General features: G+C 44.3%; 1 protein-coding gene across 1 annotated transcript; it reads left to right on the top strand.

Moving 5' to 3' along the window:
• The first annotated feature begins 201 nt into the window (after positions 1 to 201).
• klf7a (Kruppel-like factor 7a) lies at positions 202 to 25,935 on the top strand. Its single transcript, XM_017456876.3, has 4 exons — positions 202 to 698; positions 14,795 to 15,323; positions 19,287 to 19,410; positions 23,965 to 25,935. The coding sequence occupies exons 1-4, from the start codon at positions 597 to 599 to the stop codon at positions 24,014 to 24,016; spliced, it is 807 nt and encodes a 268-aa protein (XP_017312365.2). The 5' UTR covers positions 202 to 596; the 3' UTR covers positions 24,017 to 25,935.
• The last annotated feature ends 561 nt before the right edge of the window (positions 25,936 to 26,496 follow it).

The following is a 26,496-nucleotide window of genomic DNA, read 5'->3' as shown; positions in this document are numbered from 1 at the left end:
GCACAAGTCTGAACTCAATGAACTCGCGCTGTCGGTTTTTTTTCCTTTCTTTTTTTTCTTTTATATACCGCTTTAATATAGCTCGCCGCTCAGGGACATGATTGACAGCACATTGTCCAATCCGCTGGCACTATATGCTTTGGCACCGCCTGTCATCAGAGCTGTGGCCCCGCCTCCGGCGATACGGTTCCAACCCCCATTTTTACCTTATTTGGTCACGCACGGAGAGCTGAGTGGCAGGTGCGCGCGCGCCTCCTTTCAGCTCGTTCAGTCGGTCCGCGCGAGGCGCCCGGCGCGCGATTCCTTTCCGATCAACACCAGAGCGCGCGCGCGTTTTCTTCTCTGTCCTGCTCTCTCTGCTCGGTCAACTTTCACGTCTTTTCTCCGTTTATTTTAAGGAGTTATTCCTTTTATTTGTAAATAAATAAATAAATAAATCGGCATCGCATTTTAGGTTTTTGGTGTTTTTTTCAGGATAGAGAAGAAAAGTGATGCTGAATGTTCACGCGCGACCGTGAGGAAATTTCTTCCTTGGATTTCTGGCGTCTCGCGTTAGCATCAGGGGCATCATCTTCTTCTTCTTCATCATCATCATCATGGACGTCCTGGCCAACTACAGCATCTTCCAGGAGCTCCAGCTCGTCCACGACACCGGCTATTTCTCCGCCATGCCGTCTCTGGAGGAAAACTGGCAGCAGGTAGGAACTTCTCGTCGTTTCTTTCTTGCTTTTTCCTCTTCGTCGTACACTTTATTTCTCCTCCCACTCCTTCATTCAGCATCGGCAACTTGTACAGAGATGCTGACAGTCGGGCTCGCGCGCACGCACGCACGCACGCGCACACACACGCACGCTCGCTACTCGAAATTTAAGCGGGTGTGAAGGGGACTATTGGAGCAGGTTACAGAAACAGCTCTAACACACACTGTAGCATACACTCACTCACTGTAGCACACACTAACACACTGTAACACACACTAACTCACTGTAACACACACTAACTCACTGTAACACACTGTAACACACACTAACACACTGTAACACACACTAACTCACTGTAACACACTGTAACACACACTAACTCACTGTAACACACTCTAACACACTGTAACACACACTAACTCACTGTAACACACACTAACTCACTGTAACACACACTAACACACTGTAACACACACTAACACACACTAACTCACTGTAACACACACTAACACACTGTAACACACACTAACTCACTGTAACACACACTAACTCACTGTAACACACACTAACACACTGTAACACACACTAACTCACTGTAACACACTGTAACACACACTAACACACTAACTCACTGTAACACACACTAACTCACTGTAACACACTGTAACACACACTAACTCACTGTAACACACACTAACACACTAACACACACTAACTCACTGTAACACACACCAACACACTAACACACACTAACTCACTGTAACACACACTAACACACTGTAACACACACTAACTCACTGTAACACACACCAACACACTAACACACACTAACTCACTGTAACACACACTAACACACTGTAACACACACTAACTCACTGTAACACACACCAACACACTAACACACACTAACTCACTGTAACACACACTAACACACTGTAACACACACTAACTCACTGTAACACACTGTAACACACACTAACACACACTAACTCACTAACACACACTAACTCACTGTAACACACACTAACTCACTGTAACACACACTAACTCACTGTAACACACACTAACACACACTAACTCACTAACACACACTAACTCACTGTAACACACACCAACACACTAACTCACTGTAACACACACTAACTCACTGTAACACACACCAACACACTAACACACTGTAACACACACTAACTCACTGTAACACACACTAATACACTGTAGCACACACTAAAACACACAGTAACACACTGTAACACTGTAACACACACTCACTCACTGTAACACACGCTAACTCACTGTAACACACTCTAACTAAATGTGACACACACTCACTGCAACACACACTCACTCACTGCAACACACACTAACACACTGTAGCACACACTAACACACTGTAACACACACTAACACACCGTAACACACACTAACACACTGTAACACACACTCATTCACTGTAACACACACTCACTCACTATAACACACACACTCACTCACTGTAACACACACTAACTCACTGTAACACACACTCACTCACTATAACACACACTAACTCACTAACACACTGTAACACACACTCACTCACTAACACACTGTAACACACACTAACACACTGTAACACACTAATTCAGTGTGACACACATTAACTCACTGTAACACACACTAACACACTGTAACACACACTCACTCACTATAACACACACACTCACTGTAACACACTAACTTAATGTGACACACACTAACTCACTGTAACACACACTCACTCACTGTAACACACTAACTCACTATAACACACTCTAACTCAATGTGACACACACGCACTGTAACACACACTAACATACTGTAGCACACACTCACTCACTGTAACACACTCTAATTCAGTGTGACACACACTAACACACTGTAACACACACTCACTCACTATAACACACACACTCACTGTAACACACACTAACTCACTATAACACACACTAACTCACTGTAACACACACTCGCTCACTGTGACACACTAACTCAATGTGACACACACGCACTGTAACACACACTAACATACAGTAGCACACACTCACTGTAACACACTCTAATTCAGTGTGACACACATTAACTCACTGTAACACACAGTAACACACTGTAACACACACTCACTCACTCACTCACTGTAACACACACCGTAACACACACTCACTCACTGTAACACACTAACTCAATGTGACACACACTAACTCACTGTAACACCCACTCACTCACTGTAACACACATTAACACTCTGTAACACACACTAACTCACTGTAACACACACTCACGCACTGTAACACACACTCACGCACTGTAACACACACACTCACTCACTGTAACACACTAACACACTGTAACACACACTAATTCACTGTAACACACACTAACTCACTGTAACACACTAACACACTGTAACACACACTCATGAACTGTAACACACACTAACACACTGTAACACTCACGAACTGTAACACACACTAACAAACTGTAACAAACACTAACTCACTGTAACACACACTCGTGCAGTGTAACACAAACTTACTCACTGTAACACACACTAACACACTGTAACACATTGAAACACACTCTCTAACACTCTCTAACAGTTTTTATTAGCTCTCTAGCACTATAACACTCTAACACTAACACTCTCTAGCACTCTCTAACACGCTTTAACACGCTCTAATACTCTTACACACTCTCTAACACTATAACACGCTCTAACACTAACATGCTCTAACACACTCTAACACTCATACACCCTTATACACCATTATACACTCTCTAACACTCTCATACTCTCTAACACTCTTACACACTCTCTAACACTCTTATACACCCGTAAACAATCGCTAACACTCTCATACTCTCTAACACTCTCATACTCTCTAACACTCTTACACACTCTCTAACACTCTTATACACTCTCTAACACTCTCATACTCTCTAACACTCTTACACACTCTCTAACACTCTTATACACTCTCTAACACTCTCATACTCTCTAACACTCTTATACACCCTTATATACTCTCTAACACTCTCTAACATGATCTAACACGCTTATACACTCTCTACCACTCTTATACACTCGCTAACACTCTAATACACTCTCCAACATGCCTATACACTCTCTAACACTCTTATACATTCTCTAACACTATCTAAAACTCATACACTCTCTAACACTCTCTAACACACTATAACACGCTCTAACACTCTTATACACTCCCTAACACTCTTATACACTCCCTAACACTCTCACACTCTAGCACTCTGTAACACTATAACACTCTCTAACACTATGACACTCTCACACTCTCTAACACAACACTATAACACTCTCACACTATAACACTCTCACACTCTAACACTCTCACACTCTAACACTCTCACACTCTAACACTCTCACACTATAACACTCTCTAACACTATGACACTCTCACACTCTCTAACACAACACTATAACACTCTCACACTCTAACACTCTCACACTATAACACTCTCTAACACTTTCTAACACTATAACACTCTCACACTCTCTAACACTATAACACTCTCAAACTCTCTAACACTCTCACACTTTCTAACACTTTCTAACACTCTCTAACACTATAACACTCTCTAACACTATAACACTCTCTAACACTATAACACTCTCAAACTCTCTAACACTCTCACACTTTCTAACACTCTCTAACACTATAACACTCTCACACTCTCTAACACTATAACACTCTCTAACACTATAACACTCTCACACTCTCTAACACTCTCACACTCTCTAACACTATAACACTCTCAAACTCTCTAACACTCTCACACTTTCTAACACTCTCTAACACTATAACACTCTCTAACACTATAACACTCTCAAACTCTCTAACACTCTCTAACACTCTCACACTTTCTAACACTCTCTAACACTATAACACTCTCAAACTCTCTAACACTCTCTAACACTATAACACTCTCTAACACTATAACACTCTCTAACACTATAACACTCTCAAACTCTCTAACACTCTCACACTTTCTAACACTCTCTAACACTATAACACTCTCTAACACTATAACACTCTCTAACACTATAACACTCTCTAACACTATAACACTCTCAAACTCTCTAACACTCTAACACTATAACACTCTCTAACACTATAACACTCTCTAACACTATAACACTCTCTAACACTATAACACTCTCTAACACTATAACACTCTCAAACTCTCTAACACTCTAACACTATAACACTCTCTAACACTATAACACTCTCAAACTCTCTAACACTATAACACTCTCTAATACTATAACACTCTCAAACTCTCTAACACTATAACACTCTCTAACACTATAACACTCTCAAACTCTCTAACACTCTAACACTATAACACTCTCTAACACTATAACACTCTCAAACTCTCTAACACTATAACACTCTCTAATACTATAACACTCTCAAACTCTCTAACACTATAACACTCTCTAACACTATAACACTCTCAAACTCTCTAACACTCTCTAACACTCTCAAACTCTCTAACACTCTCTAACACTATAACACTCTCTAACACTATAACACTCTCTAACACTATAACACTCTCAAACTCTCTAACACTCTAACACTATAACACTCTCTAACACTATAACACTCTCAAACTCTCTAACACTATAACACTCTCTAACACTATAACACTCTCAAACTCTCTAACACTCTCTAACACTATAACACTCTCTAACACTCTCACACTTTCTAACACTCTCTAACACTATAACATTCTCTAACACTATAACACTCTCTAACACTATAACACTCTCTAACACTATAACACTCTCTAACACTATAACACTCTCTAACACTATAACACTCTCACACTCTCTAACACTATAACACTCTAACACTCTCTAACACTATAACACTCTCAAACTCTCTAACACTCTCACACTTTCTAACACTCTCTAACACTATAACACTCTCACACTCTCTAAAACTATAACACTCTCTAACACTATAACACTCTCACACTCTCTAACACTATAACACTCTCTAACACTATAACACTCTCTAACACTATAACACTCTCTAACACTATAACACTCTCTAACACTATAACACTCTCTAACACTATAACACTCTCAAACTCTCTAACACTATAACACTCTCACACTCTCTAACACTATAACACTCTCTCACACTCTAACCCTCTCACACTCTCTAACACTCTCACACTCTCTAACACTCTCACACTCTCTACCAGTCTCACACTCTCTAAAACTCTCTAATAGTCTCTCACACTAACACTATAACACTCTCTAACACTCTCACACTCTAACCCTCTCACACTCTCACACCCTCTAACACTCTTAAACACACTAACACTCATACACTTTTTAACACTTTTAAACACAATAACAGACTGTTACATCACAACAAGCTGGTGTATTTTATTGTGTAATATAAATGAATGTGTAATTATTGTTTGACGAATAATGAGTCTGAGAGGTTAATAAAGGTTTTCAGTCAGTTGGTGATTCACACACACACACACACACACACACACACACACTGATTACCCACAGGGTTTAATTAACACCTTCAGTATTAAATGAACCTTAATGTATAAAATAATTTCCCACAATATTAGCTCTTTCAATTCCGAACACTACGTTTGCCACTGGCCTAGAAATTGTGCCTTCATTTCCGGCCCAGAAATTAGCTCCGCCCACACAGGCTCACGGGATCAGTCAACGGAAAGCGCTTACATATCTACGCCTCTGTGGATAAAACGATAAGAAGGTGATATCGGGACAGTGTTTTAACTAATGGTTATAAACACAGAGCTCCTGGGACACTGCAGAGACTATTCCAGGTCGAGGTGGGGCGTTTTGGTTTTTTTTTGTGTGTCTATTTTTGGCTCCAAAGGGAAGTCAAAGCATCTTTTGTTCTCTCTCTGCATCCATTTCAGAGCGTCCTGTTATTTTTAGATCTCTGAAATCTTGCTGTGGCTGCAGGAACGTGCTGAGGAGACACGTGAGCACCGGAGAGGTTTCAGGCCGAAAGAAGATCTGCGTTAGTAAAAACGCACCACTCGCACATCCAACATGGAGCTTGTTTTTTTTTTTTTTTTTTTACTGTGGAAACATTTGATTATCAGAATTGTTATTAGCTTCTTCTGAAAATATAGACATCTTAAATGTTATCAAGTTGTGCACCTTTCCTCTTCGACTCCTGACCTCATGTAGAACTTTTTCAAGTTTCAATCGGATATCGACGTCTGCTCAGGCGTTACAGTATTCAGTAGATCTTGTCGGCGATACGGTAACGATTTCCCTAGCATCGCTGCCGATTAGCTCCGAGCTCGCACAGCACTTCATGTATTCAGAAGGTTCACATTTATTCTCCCAAAGGACAGGATCAAGAACTTACGTCTTCTTCTTCATCATCATTTTCAGATAAACATATAAGCTTGGTGTCAGGTTCAGAGCATTAAACAGAAACCTGAATCACAGGGGGTCCGGTGGGGAGGGGGGTGGATTTTGAGGCCACGTTTCATTTGTTCCGCATGCGAGCGAAAAAGGGATGACGTCGGTTTGCATACAAATGCTTTGTCCTTCAAGCCAAGAAGAGAATTAGACATGCATCAGATAAGAAAATACGAGGGATAACAGTTTGACTTCACGTCACTCGATGAAATCCCACACTCCTGCTCTCGCAATAAACCAGTCGAGCCGACGTAGCCGGCCTGAAGCTCAGCGCTGATGAGCGAAGACAGGAAAACAGAGGGAAAAGTGCAGAGCGTGCTTTTTTTTTTTTCTCAGGCCCTAGGAACAGCCAGAAAACGAAACGTGGCGACGGAGGTATTTATTTCTAACGTCTTGTCGTCGGGTCCTGGGATAACTTCGCTGCGCTCAGATCGGACCGTCTGGGTCTCTTTCTTACCGTGCGCGTCAGCGGATTTAACTCAGACGCGTGAACGAAACTCGGCGTGTGGCGTCCTACCGCCGAGCGTTTTTTTCCCAACAGACCCGACGGCGGATATTAACGCCGTTAACGAGCACATCCTTCGTCATGACAGATCCTGAGATAACACTCCATGTAATGGAGCGACAAACGATGTCGGAGAGGTTGATAAAAAATCAGCGCGTTGATTTGATTACATCTGGCAAGCGGCCATAATCGAAAGCGACAAAGGAACGAATCGGCCGCTCTCGTCACGTCGGTGCAGTCAGCAAGTGCGATATAGTTATCACAGAGACGGAGCGAGGAACAGTGGAGTGGTGGAATATCCTTAATTAACACAAGACTATAATTAGTGTCTAGACGGAGATCTTTTTTTTTTTTTCCTTCTCACTACAATCTCTGGCTGTGTGTGTGTGTGTGTGTGTGTGTGTGTGTGTGTGTGTGTGCGTGCACGCGCGCTATCCTGAGTGTGTGTGAACGAAAGAGAAGCTCCGGCAAAAAAAGTCTCTATTGTGTAAGTCAAAAAGTGGGGTTAAGATTAGATCAGCGCATCACTATACACGTTTGCGTTGTGATTCTCAAAATGGCGGCATTTTGGCCATATTTTCCAACCGTGTTCCAGCCGAGCTTCTTGGCTCTTTATCAAGCCTTTAACATAACGAGCGCAATCTTTTCACACGGACTTGTATAAAGTGTGTGTGTGTGTGAGAGAGACAGCGCAAAGTATGTGAAGAACCGCACGGTCCAAAAAGCGTCACTCCGTAACCCAAAAGCTCGCCAATTAGAACCGACCGGTATGATTGAAGGGGTGGTGAAAAGGGCAGCGCTCGACGGAAACGAGTCTCTCTGCGTGCCGTGGCGTATTTCCCCCGTCGGCACGATCCGAGAACGTCGCAGCCGGCGATCAGATCGGCTCGAGAAACCCGATTCGACTCTGAATCGACTCGTCTACAAGACCACAGAGACACGGTGCGAGCCAGAGCTTCAAAAATGACACAAAATAATACGCAACAGATCCACGAAATGTTGTCGACGAATTATTTGCGTAATCGTCTAGTCGTTCATCGAAGGTGGCGTGACGCTTATGATCCGGAACGTCTTGTTTTTCCTAACGGGTTGAGAAGTTTTTCTATGGTTGTTCTGTGATGATTTTTTTTTTTCAATCGTTCAAACTTGTTATGAGCGAAATGAGCGCGTGGTGCAGTCTGGACTGGCAAGACCGAGAAGGAAAAACAATCACATTCAGATTTCCTTTGTGAAATCTTCAATAAAACCCAGTGGCAGCTGAGCAAAACGAAGCCTCTGGATGGAGCTCTCATCAACTGGACGCTACGTTCTGCCACCGAGGACGACTCCAAGCCGTGCAGTCTGGAGATCGCTGAGGACGACGCCGCTTGAAGTACCATGGAAATGGTTTTGGACCTCAGTTCCTCATGGACGTTCTCGCTGTGGTTGCTGCGATGGCCTCGGGACTGCGATTACCACATGCAGTTTTACACTCGGGTCTCCTTTAGTGCAAAACAGATTTCACATTAAAACCATAATGAACTTCCCTTTACTTTCACGCTATCCGTCGTTCCCCAGATGAGGACGGGTTCCCTTCTGAGTCCGGTTCCTCTCAAGGTTTTTTCCTCATACCGTATTAGTGAGATTTCCCTCACCACCGTCACCACCAGCTCGCTCAACAGGGCTGAATCCACACACTGAAAATCTCTATCCTGTGTGTATGTATTTCTGAAAGAGATTTGAATTGAACTGAAACACGTTGCATGAAGCACTAGTGACTATTTTGACTCTTGCTGACGGAGCCAGATCGTACGAAAACGAAACCGCTTTGCCGGTCATTGACCCTTTAGGTCGACTCCCGGGATCTTTCAACATCCCAGTAAACACGTCCTCTCCAAGCTCCCGATCACTGAGATTACAGTTCGTCGTTTTCAGAGGGCCGGACAGACATGAGCCTCGACACGCTGCCAGGTCTTTAAAAAAAAAAAAATGTTTCACGTTTCTGGCCACAAGCTTCAGAATCTTAAAGCGATCTTATCCCTTCAGTGGTTATAGGCTCGTTTCTGAAAGCAAGCTTTTTCGTCAGCTTTTCAGAGAGATGATGATGTCATCGGTTGCGGCGTGCCGTCATTAAAATCCTGCGAATTAAATTCAACGTGTCTGCTTTAAAACCCCACCTAAATTTTATTTATTCTATATATATATTTACACTTATAGCGTTCGATTGTAGAGTGTGGTACCGCGTCTAGATTACAGTATATCATACATGAGCTCACACTTGCTTTAAGACTATTCGATTTTCAGGCACAGCAGACAGAACAAGGATAACCGTGTGTGTGTGTGTGTGTGTGTATGTGTGTGATGGTGAACTGCTGTGTAGGAGATGCCTTAGGTCAGCACTTCTGCGCTGCGTGTGTGTCATATGCAAACCCAGCTGTATTTCCATATGTTCCCGCTCCACGTTCTACCTGAGCGAAAACCTCAAATCCTGATCGATTTCCGTATCAAATTCTCTGAGAGGAAGAGAGAGAGAGAGAGAGAGAGAGCGAGCGAGCGAGCGCACGGCTAGGCCGGGAGATCGTATTTTTGGCGTGCCACTCTATAATCGATTTCCCGATGCGCGTAATGATCCCGCTCTTATTCTTATTCGGTCACGGAGTTTGGACTCCGATTCCCGCCACCAGGGGCGCGGCGAGAACGTTTTTCGAGACTTTCCGCAGATATCGGGTACGTCGAGATACATTTTACTTTGCATGAAAACCCCGGGCACATGCATCCGGACAGAACAAAGCCACAAATCTGGCTGAAGAGGGCGCGAAAACGGCTTTATTCTCACACCCGTGGTCCTCTCCCTTATCAAGGGAAATGAAGCCAAAACATCACGCTGCGAGAGCAAGAGGCTGGCGGAGCTACCGGTCTCCAAAAAAAAGCCTCGTCAGTTCTCCCTGCATGCTAAATCACACCAACATGACCAGAAAAGCCTTCAGGGCACTTCGTCTAGCGTTTCAGTCTTCTCTACTCATCGCTAACTAGCCGAGGTGGGTTTCAACGGCGTCTGGGACTTTTGAGCCGGGCGCTCTCCACGCCAACATCTGGATTTCTCACGTTGAACATCGCCGGAAGATGGCGAATAAGTAACGACGCTCTCGCTCTTTGGTGTTCACGATTAAATCTAAAAAACCCAGCGGTACTGAAACGCCCAGCGTTCCTCTTGGCGCGACCGAAACCCAGCCTTTTCACCACAACACTCAGCTCCAGCCCACCTCACCATGTAACCAGCCTCTCGACGTTTCTCATTTCATAACCTGAAATTATCAAACATCACACATTCCGGAGATTCCTCATTATCCGTCACGCAACTGGTCCGCGTCGAGGACGTTCAGCGCCTCATGGATTTTCTTGAGCTCCTGTCCTGAAACGAAATAACGAACCTTTTCACACCCCTTCCCGACACGCGCACGATAAAAGCGCCCATCAAACGGTCCTGCGCCGATTGATCCGCGGCTATCAGAGCGCTCGATTTTATTGCTAATTACCCAGCCGTCCCCCTCTCGGCACTAAACCCAAGCGTAGCGCATTAAAATACAAGAGCGGCAGAAAATATATATATAATAATAATAAAAGGCTCGGAGAGGTTTATCTGCTCATAAAAACGTACCGCAGTGAGTGTGCGTGTGTGTGATTCCTTAATTGGTGTTATGTCACGGGCAGGCGCTACATCGCTAGCGCTCGCTTATCAGTCTCAAAGCATGCGTCGCGCCCTTTGAAACAAGCCATTAGCCATTCCAGACAAGCCGAGGAGACGGCGTGCTGAGGTAGCAACAGCCGGAGATAAGCACGCCCATCAGAAATTTATTACCATCCGGCATCAACGAGGGAGATGAGAAGTTTCCCGATATTAAGCCGAGTCTGTTGTTTCATTCTTTGCGCCCCTCCGGCTTTGTTAAGCCTGCTCAGGATGCATTTCACGAGTGCCGGCTTCGCTGCTTTTTTTGTTTTCACGGTTGCTTAGAAGTGTCAGCGGGCGTCAGGCCGCGTTCAGTGCAACCCCGTGTGCGTATAACAGGGCAGACCGGCGTTCCGACGCCGCGTCAAAACCCGAAACATATACACGTTCATGTACCATGATCCTGATGAGGCGGTCACTAAGGATGCTGTTCGCACATTAACATGAACGTCGTCTCCGTTAGCGCTAACCTTAGGGTCCCAAAATCGAACATCAACCACTACAACAAGGTCGGAGGTCTTCTACTGCGACCTTTGACCGGCCATGTCTTCATGGAGCTGGCTTTATGGACATTCTGAGAGACATTCTGGACAACTGTGTGCTTCTACACGTTTTGTTGAAGAATCGCAAAGGGGGTGTGATGGTCCGGCAAGTTTTTCCCTCCGTTCTGATGGTAGCCGCGAACATTAACCTGCCAGTGAGCGTCTATATTTTATATTTGACTGTGTGTATACGAGTGTGTGTAAACCCCCCCCAAATTTATTGATCTTTGGCTCTCATTGATCAACTGTCAGCCAGCTGGCAATAAGCCTGCTCCTTAACATGCTGGCAGAGGTTCGTTTATCCGTGTGTGTGTGTGTGTGTGTGTGTGTGTGTGTGTGTGTGTGTCCACCTCCTGGCCTAAGTTTAACATTACAGATCGATGAGCTATTGCTGGACTGGACGAATGAGCCGCCCCGTCCATCAGTCTCCAGCCAACATGCCTAGCTCCAATTGTTGATCCAACATCTATCGTATCGAGCGCGTCAAGAAAACGGCTGAGGGGAAACCATTCTGTGAACGAGTACCATCCGTCCGTCCGTCCGTCCATCCATCGTCTCATCCCTGTTAGACGGAACTGTTTTTCCTGGAAGGAGAAACGAATAATAATGGAGATATGCCCTGATACGCACCTACAGTAGTCTAGACAGTCGAAGATGAAGCAGTCATTATATTTGGGTTTGGGGTTGGGGAAGGCTAATAGCGGGGGTGGGGGGGGTTACATCCATATATTAGAGACAATTCGATTCCACTGGCATTTTCAGTAACAATATCCTCAGAATGTCAGGACCTCTGGGTGAACAGTGACAGAAAAGAGAGATAAGAAAGAAAAAGAGCAGCCAATTGGCCCTCGCTCCTGGTGGCTCATCCAGAACCACCGTCTGCCCCTTTGTCTATCCCGAGCTCTATCTACCCCTCCATCTGGAGGTGCCACGCTCCACATCTCAGCAACACGCTTCCTGACCACCAGGGTCCGTTCTGCCTTCACTGGTTCATCTGCGTCAGTTATTATTCGAAGCAAAGCCAAACGACCAGAGCGAGAGAGAGAGATAGAAAAGCGAGAGACGTTCACGTGTTCCTTCAAGCACTCTCGCTTTAAGGCCGTCATCGTTAACGATATTTTAACAGCGGGATGTTCCTCGAGCACGGAGTTTAATAGTTATGGATGTATCATGTTTATGCGCCTGTTTATTCGGACCGAGCGGCGACATGAAATAAATAAATAAGTTATTTTATCGCCGAGCAAGATCACGAACACGCACGTTACATTTCGATCCATTAGCACCCGCGGCGCGGCTAAACAGAAGGTCCAATATATCCAAATCAGTGATGGGAGCACAGCTAGGGGAAATAAAAGCAGACAAACGAGCGAAAATGCAGTTTAGTGTTACAGTAACGACAAACACGACTTTGACTGTGTTGTTTTAATAACTAGAATAAACAGCGACCTAAGCTTCAGCATTTTCCTAATTTGTGAAACGTTTGGACATAAATTGCGACGAGGAATCGCGTAAACACGGTAGCGTAAACACACGCAGGCAGGTGTAATACAGGGATTATACTCCGCTACATTATACTTAACTACACAAGATGGCTGCCGTACTCAAACGGTGGTTTGGAGCGCGAACGTCGCACGACCTCGGAAACGTGTCTAGATTCGTAAACGCTTTCGGACGCAAGACGTGGATCCCGACTGCAACCACGACTACGGTGGAAAGACGTACCGCGCTCGAAACCACTCAAGCTTTAACACTTCGGAAAAAAAACGGGACGGACAGGGACGTTTCGGCTCGGACGTCGCATTTAATCCCTCAGATACTTTATTTACAAAGTAAGTACTATCGCACTATTAGACTAGGATCAAATCCAGAAGGCGCAAGGTGTGGATTTAACGATACACAAGCAAGATTTTAATAAAAACCCAAAAAATAAACGTTTGGACTATTCATCGATACTCACTAACACGGAACAGGTGTACACAATCAGGTAACAAGACCCAAACAGGACAGGGCAGAGAAAGGACTAGAACAGAATCAAATGCAAGTGCACCATGGGAACAGCGATGCAATGTGGGAGGCTGTGACAATACCTAGGAACTGCTTTTTTGTTTTTGTTTCATTTTTAAGATGAGTCACTCGTTTACCGTAAAGAAATATCGGAACGCGATATTTTTTTTTTGAACGCGAGTTCGTCTTTCTTTCAGTCTCCCTTTTTCCGACCCTCTGTAACCCTTATCGAACTCTCCTTGGCGCTCGGCATCCTTCTTCGTTCTCTTGCACGCCCTCTCTCTCTCTCTCTTTCTATTTCTCTCCTTCTCCATCCCTCAGCAGGTAATTCAGGTCAGTTGTGTTTTTTCAGCTCCAGAGAGCTCCGGTCGCCGCTGTGTAATCAATCACGGTCTAACCATCTATCTCTGAAGACCTGCTGAGGCAAATAACATGCCAGAGAGAGAGAGAGAGAGAGAGAGAGAGAGAGAGAGAGAGAGACTCCATCAGTGAGTGGGTCAGGGAAGTGGACACCATTCGTCATTGCCATCATGCAGCACTACTGGGACTGAGTTGAGATTGTGGAAAGACTGATTCTTCATCTTTTTTTCCTGCTGCGTTATTTTATGTCGAGGGGAAACCGTGGAAGACTGTAGTGTGTGTTAACCTAAAGCTTTTTTTTTTTCTTTACACATTTGTTAGTGGACAGGGAGGACAAATAAAAAAGTGTGTGCCATCATATGCGGGTTACGTATAAGCATCATGTTAAATGTCATCTATGGATCACGTTAAATGCCACCTTTTGCTGTTTGGTGAAGCGTTCCTGTCCCTCACTGTTGACCCCTGATTCCGTTTCCTCAGACATGTCTAGAGCTGGAGCGCTACCTTCAAACGGAGCCCAAGCGTCTATCGGAGCTCTTCGAAGACGAACTGGACCGATTGCTCTGTCCAGACTTCATGGACGGGCATGGAGAGGACGAACCGCTCAAGACGTCACTCTTCAGCGTGACATCGTCCCCACTGCGCCTCGACGGGGAACCGCTGACCTCGCCGTCCACCCCGGAGCCTTCCGAGCTTCGACGTAGCGTCGACGTAGCCCGGCTGAACGCGCTCACATCGCTGACCCCGCCCTCGTCCCCGGAACTGGAGCACCATTCTCTCAAGACCACCCACACTCTGTGCACCACGGCCAACGGGACTCTGATGCTGAAACTGGCCATGGCGCGGCCGCTCTCGCCCGGACCCAGCGACGGCGAACAGGCGAGCGGCACCGCGGGGGGCAGAGACTCGGCCGACAGCAAGAAGAGAGTGCACCGCTGCCAGTTCGACGGCTGCAGGAAGGTGTACACCAAGAGCTCACACCTCAAGGCACACCAGAGGACACACACAGGTAGGAACATACACAGCAAGTGTACACAGCACAAATAGTCAAGGAAATCTCATGTTACTGCACACAGCACCTACAGAAGCTCATAATAAACACCGCAGCTCCTGCGTCATCACGGCGTTTCCTCAACGCCGCCTCAGCACTCCATCACGGGCTTTCGGGAACAAGCCGTAACTCTCAACACCTTCAATCCATCCAGGAAGTAACAGAGATGTGCCAGTTTGTCTCTGTGTGTGTGTGTGTGTGTGTGTGTGTGTGTGTGTCAGACCACAGCTCGTCACACGTGTTGGACCTAAAGGAGGTCACTGCTCATTTACTGAAATTTCTCTCCAGATGTTTTCCTCATTAACAATTCCTTTGAGAGAGAGAGATAGAGACAGACAGACAGACATACTGTGGGGAACAGGCACAGACATGTAGAGAAAGTGAAGAGGGATTGACAGAGCAATGTGTGAAAGAGAGATGCAGACAGAAATATATACATATATATATAGAGAGAGAGAGACACTGGTTGGAATTTCAGAGAAAGACAGCTTGGAAGTTGAGAGAGTGAGACAGATGGGTTGGAAATTGAGATAGAGACAGGCAGACTGGTTGGAAATTGAGAGACAGACAGACAGGTTGGAAATTAAGAGAGACAGACAGACAGGTTGGAAATTGAGACAGACAGACAGGCTAGAAGTTGAGCGACAGACAGACAGGTTGGAAATTAAGAGAGAGACAGACAGTTTGGAAGTTGAGAGAGAGACAGACAGGTTGGAAATTAAGAGAGAGACAGACAGACAGGTTGGAAATTAAGAGAGAGACAGACAGTTTGGAAGTCGAGAGAGAGACAGACAGGTTGGAATTTGAGAGAGAGAGACAGAAGAAGAGTGGAAAAATGTATGAAGACATGAAGAGAGAGTGGTCAGAGTGACAGAGAGACAGCGAGGGAAGGAAGGACAGACAGACAGACAGAACAGACAGACACTGAGTGAGACAGATGTAGTGTTGCAGTTGCTGTGTTGACGTTTAATAGTTTCGTTTTTGTTTCTTTTTCAGCTCAGGATCGTATATACACGCTGTATATCTAAATAAATCCATCATCACTGTCTGTTCTTACACGAGTAACCGAGAGAGGGAGAGAGACTTGAGAGAGAGAGAGAGCGTGAGAAAGTCTTTAGAGAGAGCGAAAGAGAGTCTTTAGAGAGAGTCTTTAGAGAGAGAGACTTTAGAGAGTGTGAGAGAGAGAGAGACAGTCTTTAGAGAGAGTGAGAGAGAGAGACTTGAGAGAGAGAGAGAGAGACTTGAGAGAGAGTCTTGAGAGAGAGACTTGAGAGAGAGACTTGAGAGCGTGAGAGAGAGACTTTAGAGAGAGAGAGTCTTTAGAGAGAGCGAAAGAGAGAGAGACTTGAAAGACTTGAGAGTGAGAGAGAGACTTGAGAGAGAGACTTTAGAGAGAGATAGACTTTAGAGAGAGAGAGAAACGTTAGAGAGAGACTTTAGAGAGAGCGAAAGAGAGAGAGACTTGAGAGAGAGACTTGAGAGAGTGAGTCTTTACAGAGAGTGAGAGAGAGACTTGAGAGAGAGACTTGAGAGAGTGAGTCTTTACAGAGAGTGAGAGAGAGACTTGAGAGAGAGACTTGAGAGAGTGAGTCTTTACAGAGAGTGAGAGAGAGACTTGAGAGAGAGACTTGAGAGAGTGAGTCTTTACAGAGAGTGAGAGAGAGACTTTAGAGAGAGAGAGACTTTAGAGAGAGCGAGAGAGAGAGTCTTTAGAGAAAGCGAGAGAGACTTGAGAGAGACTTTAGAGAGAGAGAGAGAGACTTTAGAGAGAGAGAGAGACTTTAGAGAGAGCGAGAGAGAGAGTCTTTAGAGAGAAAGAGACTTGAGAGAGACTTTAGAGAGAGAGAGACTTTAGAGAGAGCTAGAGAGAGCGAGAGAGAGTGAGAGTCTTTAGAGAGAGAGAGAGAGAGACTTGAGAGAGACGTTAGAGAGACTTTAGAGAGAGAGAGAGAAACGTTAGAGACTTATGAGAGAGAGTGAGAGAGTCTTAGAGAGCGAGAGAGAGACGTTAGAGAGCAAGAGAGAGACGTTAGAGAGAGAGAGATGTTAGAGAGAAAAACTTTAGAGAGAGAGAAATGTTAGAGAGAGACTAGAAAGAGTGACAGACTTTATAGAGAGACTTTAGAGAGAGAGAGAGAGTCTTTAGAGAGAGCGAGAGAGAGAGATTTGAGAGAGAGAGTCTTTAGAGAGAGCGAGAGAGAGACTTGAGAGAGACTTTAGAGAGAGTGAGAGAGAGACTTGAGAGAGACTTTAGAGAGAGAGAGACTTTAGAGAGAGAGAGAAATGTTAGGGAGAGAGAGACTTTAGAAAGAGCGAGAGAGAGAGTGAGAGAGACTTTAGAGAGAGCGAGAGAGAGACTTGAGAGAGAGAGAGAAACGTTAGAGAGAGAGACTTTAGAGAGAGAGAGAGAGATACACAAAGATAAAGTGAGGAGAGGAAAGGAATGTGTGTGTGTTTGTTTCTGCGAGTGTGGAGTAGGAGTGGTTTCTAAGCAACCTGCACATCTTGGCTGAACAGCCGCTCATTCCTGGCATCGGCGTCACCTTACACCACTAACACACACACACACACACACACACACACACACACACACACACACACACACACACACACACAGAGCGTGTAGGTCTCCGGTTGCCAGGCGACTGCATCCTCCCTCGGCAGCACAGGCCGTAATTGGCTAGTTCCAGATTGTGCTCGCGCCTGGTTGCTAGGTGACCGTCTCCAGCATCCGTGCCACCGTGACTTATAATTGCTTCGCGTTGCGGGCACAGGTCTGTGTTTGTGTGTGTGTGTGTGTGTGTGTTACATTCCTACTACCTGTAAACTCCATCGAGATGCCACAAACAGCTCCGCAAATCAAGAACAGTAATTAGTCCATCGCTTTTCTCTCAGAATTACGTAAACACAAAAGTTCGTAGCAAAAGCAGTAAAAGCAGCTTTGATCCTCATTGATCGTGTGTGTGAGTGTGTGTGTATGTGTGTTCCTCATCCAGTAAGCGTGAATTCCTTTATCGATACGAGTTTCTCAGGGTTTTGGTTTCAAGCGGAACCGATCCATGAATCTGACTCGTGGCTTGTTATATTAGTTCCTCTGGGTAATTTTTTTACACCCTCCCCCGTCCTCATTAGTCCTTCATCTTATTTACTCTGTAAACCAGGTGCAGCGGAATAAAACGCCGAACGATAGCACCGGGGCCGTTCGGCTCTCCAGGAAGAAGGATGAAACGCTGTGGGGCGTTTTTATTCCCCCTCTGGTTTACCGCACCGCTCTTAATCCCAGAGGACCAAATTGATACGCATGCAATTTAGCTTTGATTTGTACTCGCAGACGCCTTTTTTTTTTTTTTTTTAAGGCTTGTTGGGAAGATTTGTGGCTGCAGCTCACAGCTCACACGGAGGCAGCCGGCTGACAGTAAATATGAAGTTCCTCCCCATTAAGCATCATTACCACGTTAATGATAGCGTCCAAATAAGCTCCTCCATCCCCCGGTTTACTGTACAGATAAACAAGCTAACACATGAATAACACTCTCTCTCTCTCTTTCTCTCTCTCTCTCTCTCTCTCTCTCTCACCCTCTCCCCATCGTGTATTTTTATAAACTCTGCTTGTTTTGACGCAGATGAACACTGAATTCGATTAGATTCAGACCCCATCACTCGACTCGATTTGATCCATTCACTCAATTTGATTCAGACTCCATTCCCCGGTTTACTATACAGATAAACAAACTAACACATGAATAACTCTCTCTCGCTCCCTCCCTCTCTCTCTCGCTCTCTCTCTCTCCCCATCGTGTATTTTTATAAACTCTGCTTGTTTTGATGCAGGCTGATGAACACTGATTTCGATTGTTGCAGAGTTAATGTCTGAAATCCCTTGAGGTCTGTGTGTGTGTGTGTGTGTGTGTCTCTCTCTAGGTGAGAAACCCTACAAGTGCTCATGGGAAGGCTGCGAGTGGCGTTTCGCACGCAGCGACGAACTGACGAGACACTACCGCAAACACACGGGCGCCAAGCCCTTCAAGTGCGCGCACTGCGACAGGTGAGGCTTTCGCGGACGTTTCATCATCACGGTTTGTCGAGAGACGCAGAACAAAGGTGCGGTGACGGGCAGGACACCGAACGCTCAGTCGCGTGCCAGGCGTGGAACAGGAACGTGCACCGGGATCTAATCGCTCTAACAGCCCAGGAATTCTGCGTCTGTAGAAATGTAGTGTAGACTATCTGGGCTGTGAGGAAAGTGTAGGTCTGAGACACTATCCAGAGAGACAGACTGAGAGACAGAGACCAAGAGAGAGAGAGACAGGCAGACTGTGGGGGAGGGAGAAGGCAAATAGAGACAGACGGAGTGAGAGAGACAGAAAGACCAACAGTGAGAGACACAGACAGACTGTGGGGATAAAAGGAAAAGAGATGGAGACAAACTGGGGGGGGGCAGAGAAAGACACAGACAGGCTAGGAAGGTAAAGAGAGAGAAAGGGACAGAGAGAGAGACAGAAGGACAGATTGAAAATCAAGAGAGAAGGAGACAGACACTGAAAATTGTGAGAGAAAGGCAGACAGACAGTTTGAAAATTGTGAGAGGCAGACAGGCAGTTTGAAAATTGTGAGAGCGGCAGAGAGACAGATTTTTTTTAAAGCGAGAGATTCAGACAGATTGAAACAAGCGAGAGAGGCATACAGACAGACAGCAAGTTAGCAGTGCAACGTTACGATATGTTATGATACGTATCGTCGATTTTTTTAACGATATGACAAATGAGTCAACAGACATATAAATGTGGAATGATTGACAGTTGGATTGAAGTTGGACATCAAATTCTCCGATATTAACCCCCGACATTAACTCTCTGACATTAACCCCCGACATTAACTCTCCGATATTAACCTCCGATATTAACTCTGACATTAACCCCTGACATTAAGTCTCTGACATTAACCCCGACATTAACTCTCCGATATTAACCTCCGATATTAACTCTGACATTAACCCCTGACATTAAGTCTCTGACATTAACCCCGACATTAACTCTCCGACATTAACCCCTGACATTAACTCTCTGACATTAACCCCCGACATTAACTCTCCGATATTAACCTCCGATATTAACTCTGACATTAACCCCTGACATTAAGTCTCTGACATTAACCCCGACATTAACCCCTGACATTAACTCTCTGACATTAACCCCCGACATTAACTCTCCGATATTAACCTCCGATATTAACTCTGACATTAACCCCTGACATTAAGTCTCTGACATTAACCCCGACATTAACTCTCCGACATTAACCCCTGACATTAACTCTCTGACATTAACCCCCGACATTAACTCTCCGATATTAACTCTGACATTAACCCCTGACATTAAGTCTCTGACATTAACCCCGACATTAACTCTCCGACATTAACCCCTGACATTAACTCTCTGACATTAACCCCCGACATTAACTCTCCGATATTAACCTCCAATATTAACTCTGACATTAACCCCTGACATTAAGTCTCTGACATTAACTCTGAAATTAACTCTCCGATATTAACCCCCGACATTAACTCTCTGACATTAAGTCTCTGACATTAACCCCGACATTAACTCTCCGACATTAACCCCCGACACTAACTCTCTGACATTAACCCCGACATTAACTCTCCGACATTAACCCCCGACATTAACTCTCTGACATTAACCCCGACATTAACTCTCCGACATTAACCCCCGACATTAACTCTCTGACATTAACCCCGACATTAACTCTGAAATTAACTCTCCGATATTAACCCCCGACATTAACTCTCTGACATTAACCCCGACATTAAGTCTCTGACATTAACCCCGACATTAACTCTCCGACATTAACCCCCGACATTAACCCCGACATTAACCCCGACATTAACTCTGAAATTAACTCTCCGATATTAACCCCCGACATTAACCTCCGACATTAACTCTGAAATTAACTCTCCGATATTAACCCCCTACATTAACCTCCGACATTAACCCCCCGACATTAACCCCCGACATTAACCCCCAAAATTAACTCTCCGATATTAACCCCTGACATTAATTCTACGACATTAACCACAACATTAACTCCGATATTAACCTCCGACATTAACTCTCCGACATTAATCCCCGACATTAACTCTCTGACATTAACCCCCAACATTAACTCTGACATTAACCCCCAACATTAACTCTGACATTAACCCCCGACATTAACTCTGACATTAACCCCCGACATTAACCTCTGACATTAACCCCTGACATTAACTCTCCGACATTAACTCTCTGACATTAACTCTCCGATATTAACCCCCGACATTAACTCTCTGACATTAACCCCCAACATTAACTCTGACATTAGCCCCCGACATTAACTCTGACATTAACCCCCGACATTAACTCTGACATTAACCCCCGACATTAACCTCTGACATTAACCCCTGACATTAACTCTCCGACATTAACTCTCCGATATTAACCCCTGACATTAATTCTCCGACATTAACCCCAACATTAACTCTCCGATATTAACCTCCGACATTAACTCTCCGACATTAACTCTGACATTAACCCCCAACATTAACTCTGAAATTAACTCTCCGATATTAACCTCCGACATTAACTCTCCAATATTAACCCCCGACATTAACTCTGAAATTAACTCCGATATTAACTCTCCGACATTAACCTCTGACATTAACTCTCCGACATTAACTCTCCAATATTAACCCCCGACATTAACTCTCCGACATTAACCCCCAACATTAACTCTGAAATTAACTCTCCGACATTAACTACCGACATTAACCTCTGACATTAACTCTCCAACATTAACTCTCCAATATTAACCCCCGACATTAACTCTCCGACATTAACCCCCAACATTAACTCTGAAATTAACTCTCCGACATTAACCCCCGACATTAACTCTGAAATTAACTCTCCGACATTAACCCCCGACATTAACTCTCCGACATTAACTACCGACATTAACCTCTGACATTAACACTCCGACATTAACTCTCCGACATTAACTACCGACATTAACCTCTGACATTAACACTCCGACATTAACTCTCCAATATTAACCCCCGACATTAACTCTCCGACATTAACCCCCAACATTAACTCTGAAATTAACTCTCCGACATTAACCCCCGACATTAACTCTGAAATTAACTCTCCGATATTAACCCCCGACATTAACTCTCCGACATTAACCCCCGACATTAACTCTGAAATTAACTCTCCGACATTAACCCCCGACATTAACTCTCTGACATTAACCCCCGACATTAACTCTGAAATTAACTCTCCGACATTAACCCCCGACATTAACTCTGAAATTAACTCTCCGACATTAACCCCCGACATTAACTCTCCGACATTAACTACCGACATTAACCTCTGACATTAACACTCCGACATTAACTCTCCAATATTAACCCCCGACATTAACTCTCCGACATTAACCCCCAACATTAACTCTGAAATTAACTCTCCGACATTAACCCCCGACATTAACTCTCTGACATTAACCCCCGACATTAACTCTGACATTAACCTCTGACATTAACCCTCGACAATAACTCTCCGACATTAACTCTCCGGTATTAACCCTCCGATATTAACTCCGATATTAACCCTTTGATATTAACTACGATATTAACCCTCCGATATTAACCCTTTGATATTAACTACGATATTAACCCTCTGATATTAACTCCGATATTAACCCTCTGATATTAACTCTCCGATATTAACCCTCTGATATTAACCCGACATTAATTCTCCGACATTAACCCCAACATTAACTCTCCGTATTAACCCCCGACATTAACTCTCCGATATTAACCCCAACATTAACTCTCCGATATTAACCCCCGACATTAACTCTCTGACATTAACCCCAACATTAACTCTCCGATATTAACCCCCAACATTAACTCTCCAATATTAACACTGACATCAACTCTCCGGTATAAACCCCCCGATATTAACTCCGATATTAACTCTTTGATATTAACCCTCCGATATTAACCCTCTGATATTAACCCTCTGATATTAACTCCGATATTAACCCTCTGATATTATCTCTGATATTAACTCAGATATTAACTCTCCGATATTAACCCTCTGGTATTAACTCTCCAATATAGCGCTCTTTGATGTAAATAAGTCCTTCACGCCTTTTACACTCACTTGTCCTTTCTGGACACCTTCGGGAATCCACTGCTGTCAGGAGAGACTCCAATTACCATTATAATAAGATCATGAGTGTGTAAGTGTGTGTGTGTGTGTGTGTGTGTGTCAGTCAGAAGAGTGTCCACAGGGTCTCCCTGCCTAAACCGAGCCTTAAATACAGCACAGAACCTGTAGGACCTCCTAGACCAGCTGGTAGGACGCCCAGCAGCACCATCTGTCGTTCCTGATCTCTAAAATAAATAAATAAATAGAATTATCTTACATTAAATTTAAAGAAACGAAGAAGAAGAAGAAAAACTCATTCAGTAGGCAGTGCTACATAGGGTTAGGGTCCTTTTATTTATTTCTTCTTGATATCCACGTTCCTTCCGTTTCTCTCGCAGGTGCTTCTCGCGGTCCGACCACCTGGCGCTCCACATGAAAAGGCACGTTTAGGACCTCAGACCCCAGAGGACGTACGCTACCAGAGAGGAAACCTGACAAACAGATATAACATAGAAAAGGAGGTACAGATGGCAGAACTCGACTCGGGTACGAGTGGAGCATACACCCGAACAATTCGTTTTTTGGGGGTTTTTTTTGTTTGTTTTTTTTTTTTTTTTTTACGAGACGAATCAGAATGTTCCGGATACAGAGCGGAGAACCTTCTAAACCCAATTCGGACTTTAGACGCGGCGAACACGCTGACTGAGCCGAGAGTGTTTTCTCCTGAGCTGTACGCCACATCAAGGACTCACGTGGAATGTATTTTCATCGCATAGCTGCAGTAGTACGTACACAAGCGGACAATTGTTCACGAACAGGATCCTGTCTGGCGGAACGTCTACCCTGTTCACACAACTCTTTCTACTGGTTTTTTTTCGAGCTGTAAGACTCTTCCTGTTTATGGGCACAGTTAAGAAACTTTTGCACAAGCGCCGTCGAGGATCAAAGACAATTTTAATACTCGATCGAGGAGGGCTGGGAGGACACACACACACACACGAAACGTCAGATTTGTTCTTGTAAACGTTCTTGCACACATCCTGAACTGTTTATTTATGCTTCTTAGATTTTTGTACGAACCTGAGATCTTTTCGTCCGGGACTAGCATGGGGCGGGGGTGGGAGGGGACAAATAACAACAACAACACGGCATTGTTGAAATGAAACGTTTTTAGTTATCGACCTCATCATCGTGAAGAAAAGCCGTCGTAAACACCGAGACGTTTATGAACAGTGTACATGGCGCCGTTATACGCTTCGTGCTCGCTTAAAGCTTTTTAATTCGCTGCAGTTTTCTTGTGAGTCGAGATACGCTATCGGCATCCTGCAACCTTCTTAAATAAACAGATGAATAAATAAAGCACCGGAAAGAGCAGTGTGTGTGTGTGCGTGTGTGTGTGTGTGTGTGTGACTGCGATATTTACGCCCGGCCTCCCGCTGTTCGCTCATCTGTCGCTATGGTGCACTCTGGCCTTTCTAACCAACTGAAACGAGAGCCATCTGACTTCACCGCTCTCAGACGTCAGGCTCTTCCTGGCATCAGGTCGTCCCGGTCACGGGCCATTTCACCCCCAACAAAATAACAAAGGCGCAAGGTCATCCCAGTGACACAAACACACACACACGCAGGCTTTGTTAAACGTAAACATGAATGAACCTAATGCATTCTAGTAAGTAAATATGTAAAGCTCGGAAACATCATCATCATCCTGTATAGAAGAGTAAAGCTTGAGGGTCGTTCACATCAAAACATAAGAAAAGTTGAAAACAACGACAACAACAACATCCACATTCTCTTCATCAAACCAGTAAGACCATTCAGTTATGAAACGAAGCGACACCATTTCCAGTTCCTTTTAACATTCTCACACGGAAACCGCCTCGTCCGGAGTATTAAAATCATTCTAGGAAAATAATCCACAACCGCGTGATCCGACGAAGCAGATTTTACTCTCGAAAATAAAAGCAGATTATTTTCCGGCAAACAGCGAATCCTGAAGCGGTTTTATCCATCGTACATCGGGTTTTTTTGGTGGGGGGGTTTGAAACAACCGCCGATTTCCCGCAGATTTGGACAAAAGACGTGTCACGTGACGTCGTCGCTACACGAATTCAGCCAAGTCGTCAAAAAAATTTTTTTTTCATTTTTAGAAAAGAGTAAACTCATCCACCGTGAAGACTTTCCAGCTTCACCTCGGACTGTCAGAGAAGCAGAAAATCCATTTACGTGGAGCGTTACCGTAGAAACGTGAACTTCGAACAGAGCTGCCTATATAAACGTTAGGCATATTTCAATTTAATACCTTTTTTTTTCTTTTCAAAAATGCTACAGGAAATCATAACCATGATTTAAAATAAATAAATAAATAATCAACCGAACGATTAATTAATTACTACATGTCCCTTAACCCATAGTTAAGTACAAAATATTGCACTTTGATTTCATTTTCAAACGCTCAAGAATTCCCCCCCGAAAGAAACAAACCCAATGATCCGTGTAAAAAAAAAAACCTCTTTTTATACGCCGTCGTGTTTCACGTAACCCGCGTGTGTTCTCGACTTCTGCTACGAGATTTATTTCTTACTCCGGTTCTGTCTGTCTCGCCTCTCGCCTCACTCGCTCCATTTGCAGCACGAAGCGTTTCCAAATATGATTTGAATTACATGACGTTAGTACAGCGATGTTCTCTGTTAAGGAAGACAATGAAGAAGAAAAAGAAGAAGAAGAGTTTATTTTTTTTTTATAACCGCTTTGTTTTGTAATCCTTTTTTTTTTTTTTTTTTTTTTTAATCGGTATTGTAATATAATCTATGCAAGAACTGTTCGGGTGAAGCGATTTTATTTAAGAACGTCATCATGTCTTAATAAATATTTCGAATCTTACGAAGGTCGCCTCACGTGTGTCCTTTTCTGCTCGTTTGCGTGCACGC

This window comes from Ictalurus punctatus, chromosome 26 (genome assembly GCF_001660625.3).
Source record: "Ictalurus punctatus breed USDA103 chromosome 26, Coco_2.0, whole genome shotgun sequence".
NCBI lineage: Eukaryota > Metazoa > Chordata > Actinopteri > Siluriformes > Ictaluridae > Ictalurus > Ictalurus punctatus.
The sequence above is the reverse complement of the archived record's forward strand: the minus strand, read 5'-3'. Positions and strand labels throughout refer to the sequence as shown.

Bases quoted from the DNA above. Each gene is read 5' to 3' on its own strand.
- klf7a (XM_017456876.3), top strand. From the start codon at position 597: ATGGACGTCCTGGCCAACTACAGCATCTTCCAGGAGCTCCAGCTCGTC. The intron at 699-14,794 runs GTAGGAACTTCT...CCGTTTCCTCAG, and splicing joins TGGAGGAAAACTGGCAGCAG to ACATGTCTAGAGCTGGAGCG. The intron at 19,411-23,964 runs GTGAGGCTTTCG...TTTCTCTCGCAG, and splicing joins AAGTGCGCGCACTGCGACAG to GTGCTTCTCGCGGTCCGACC.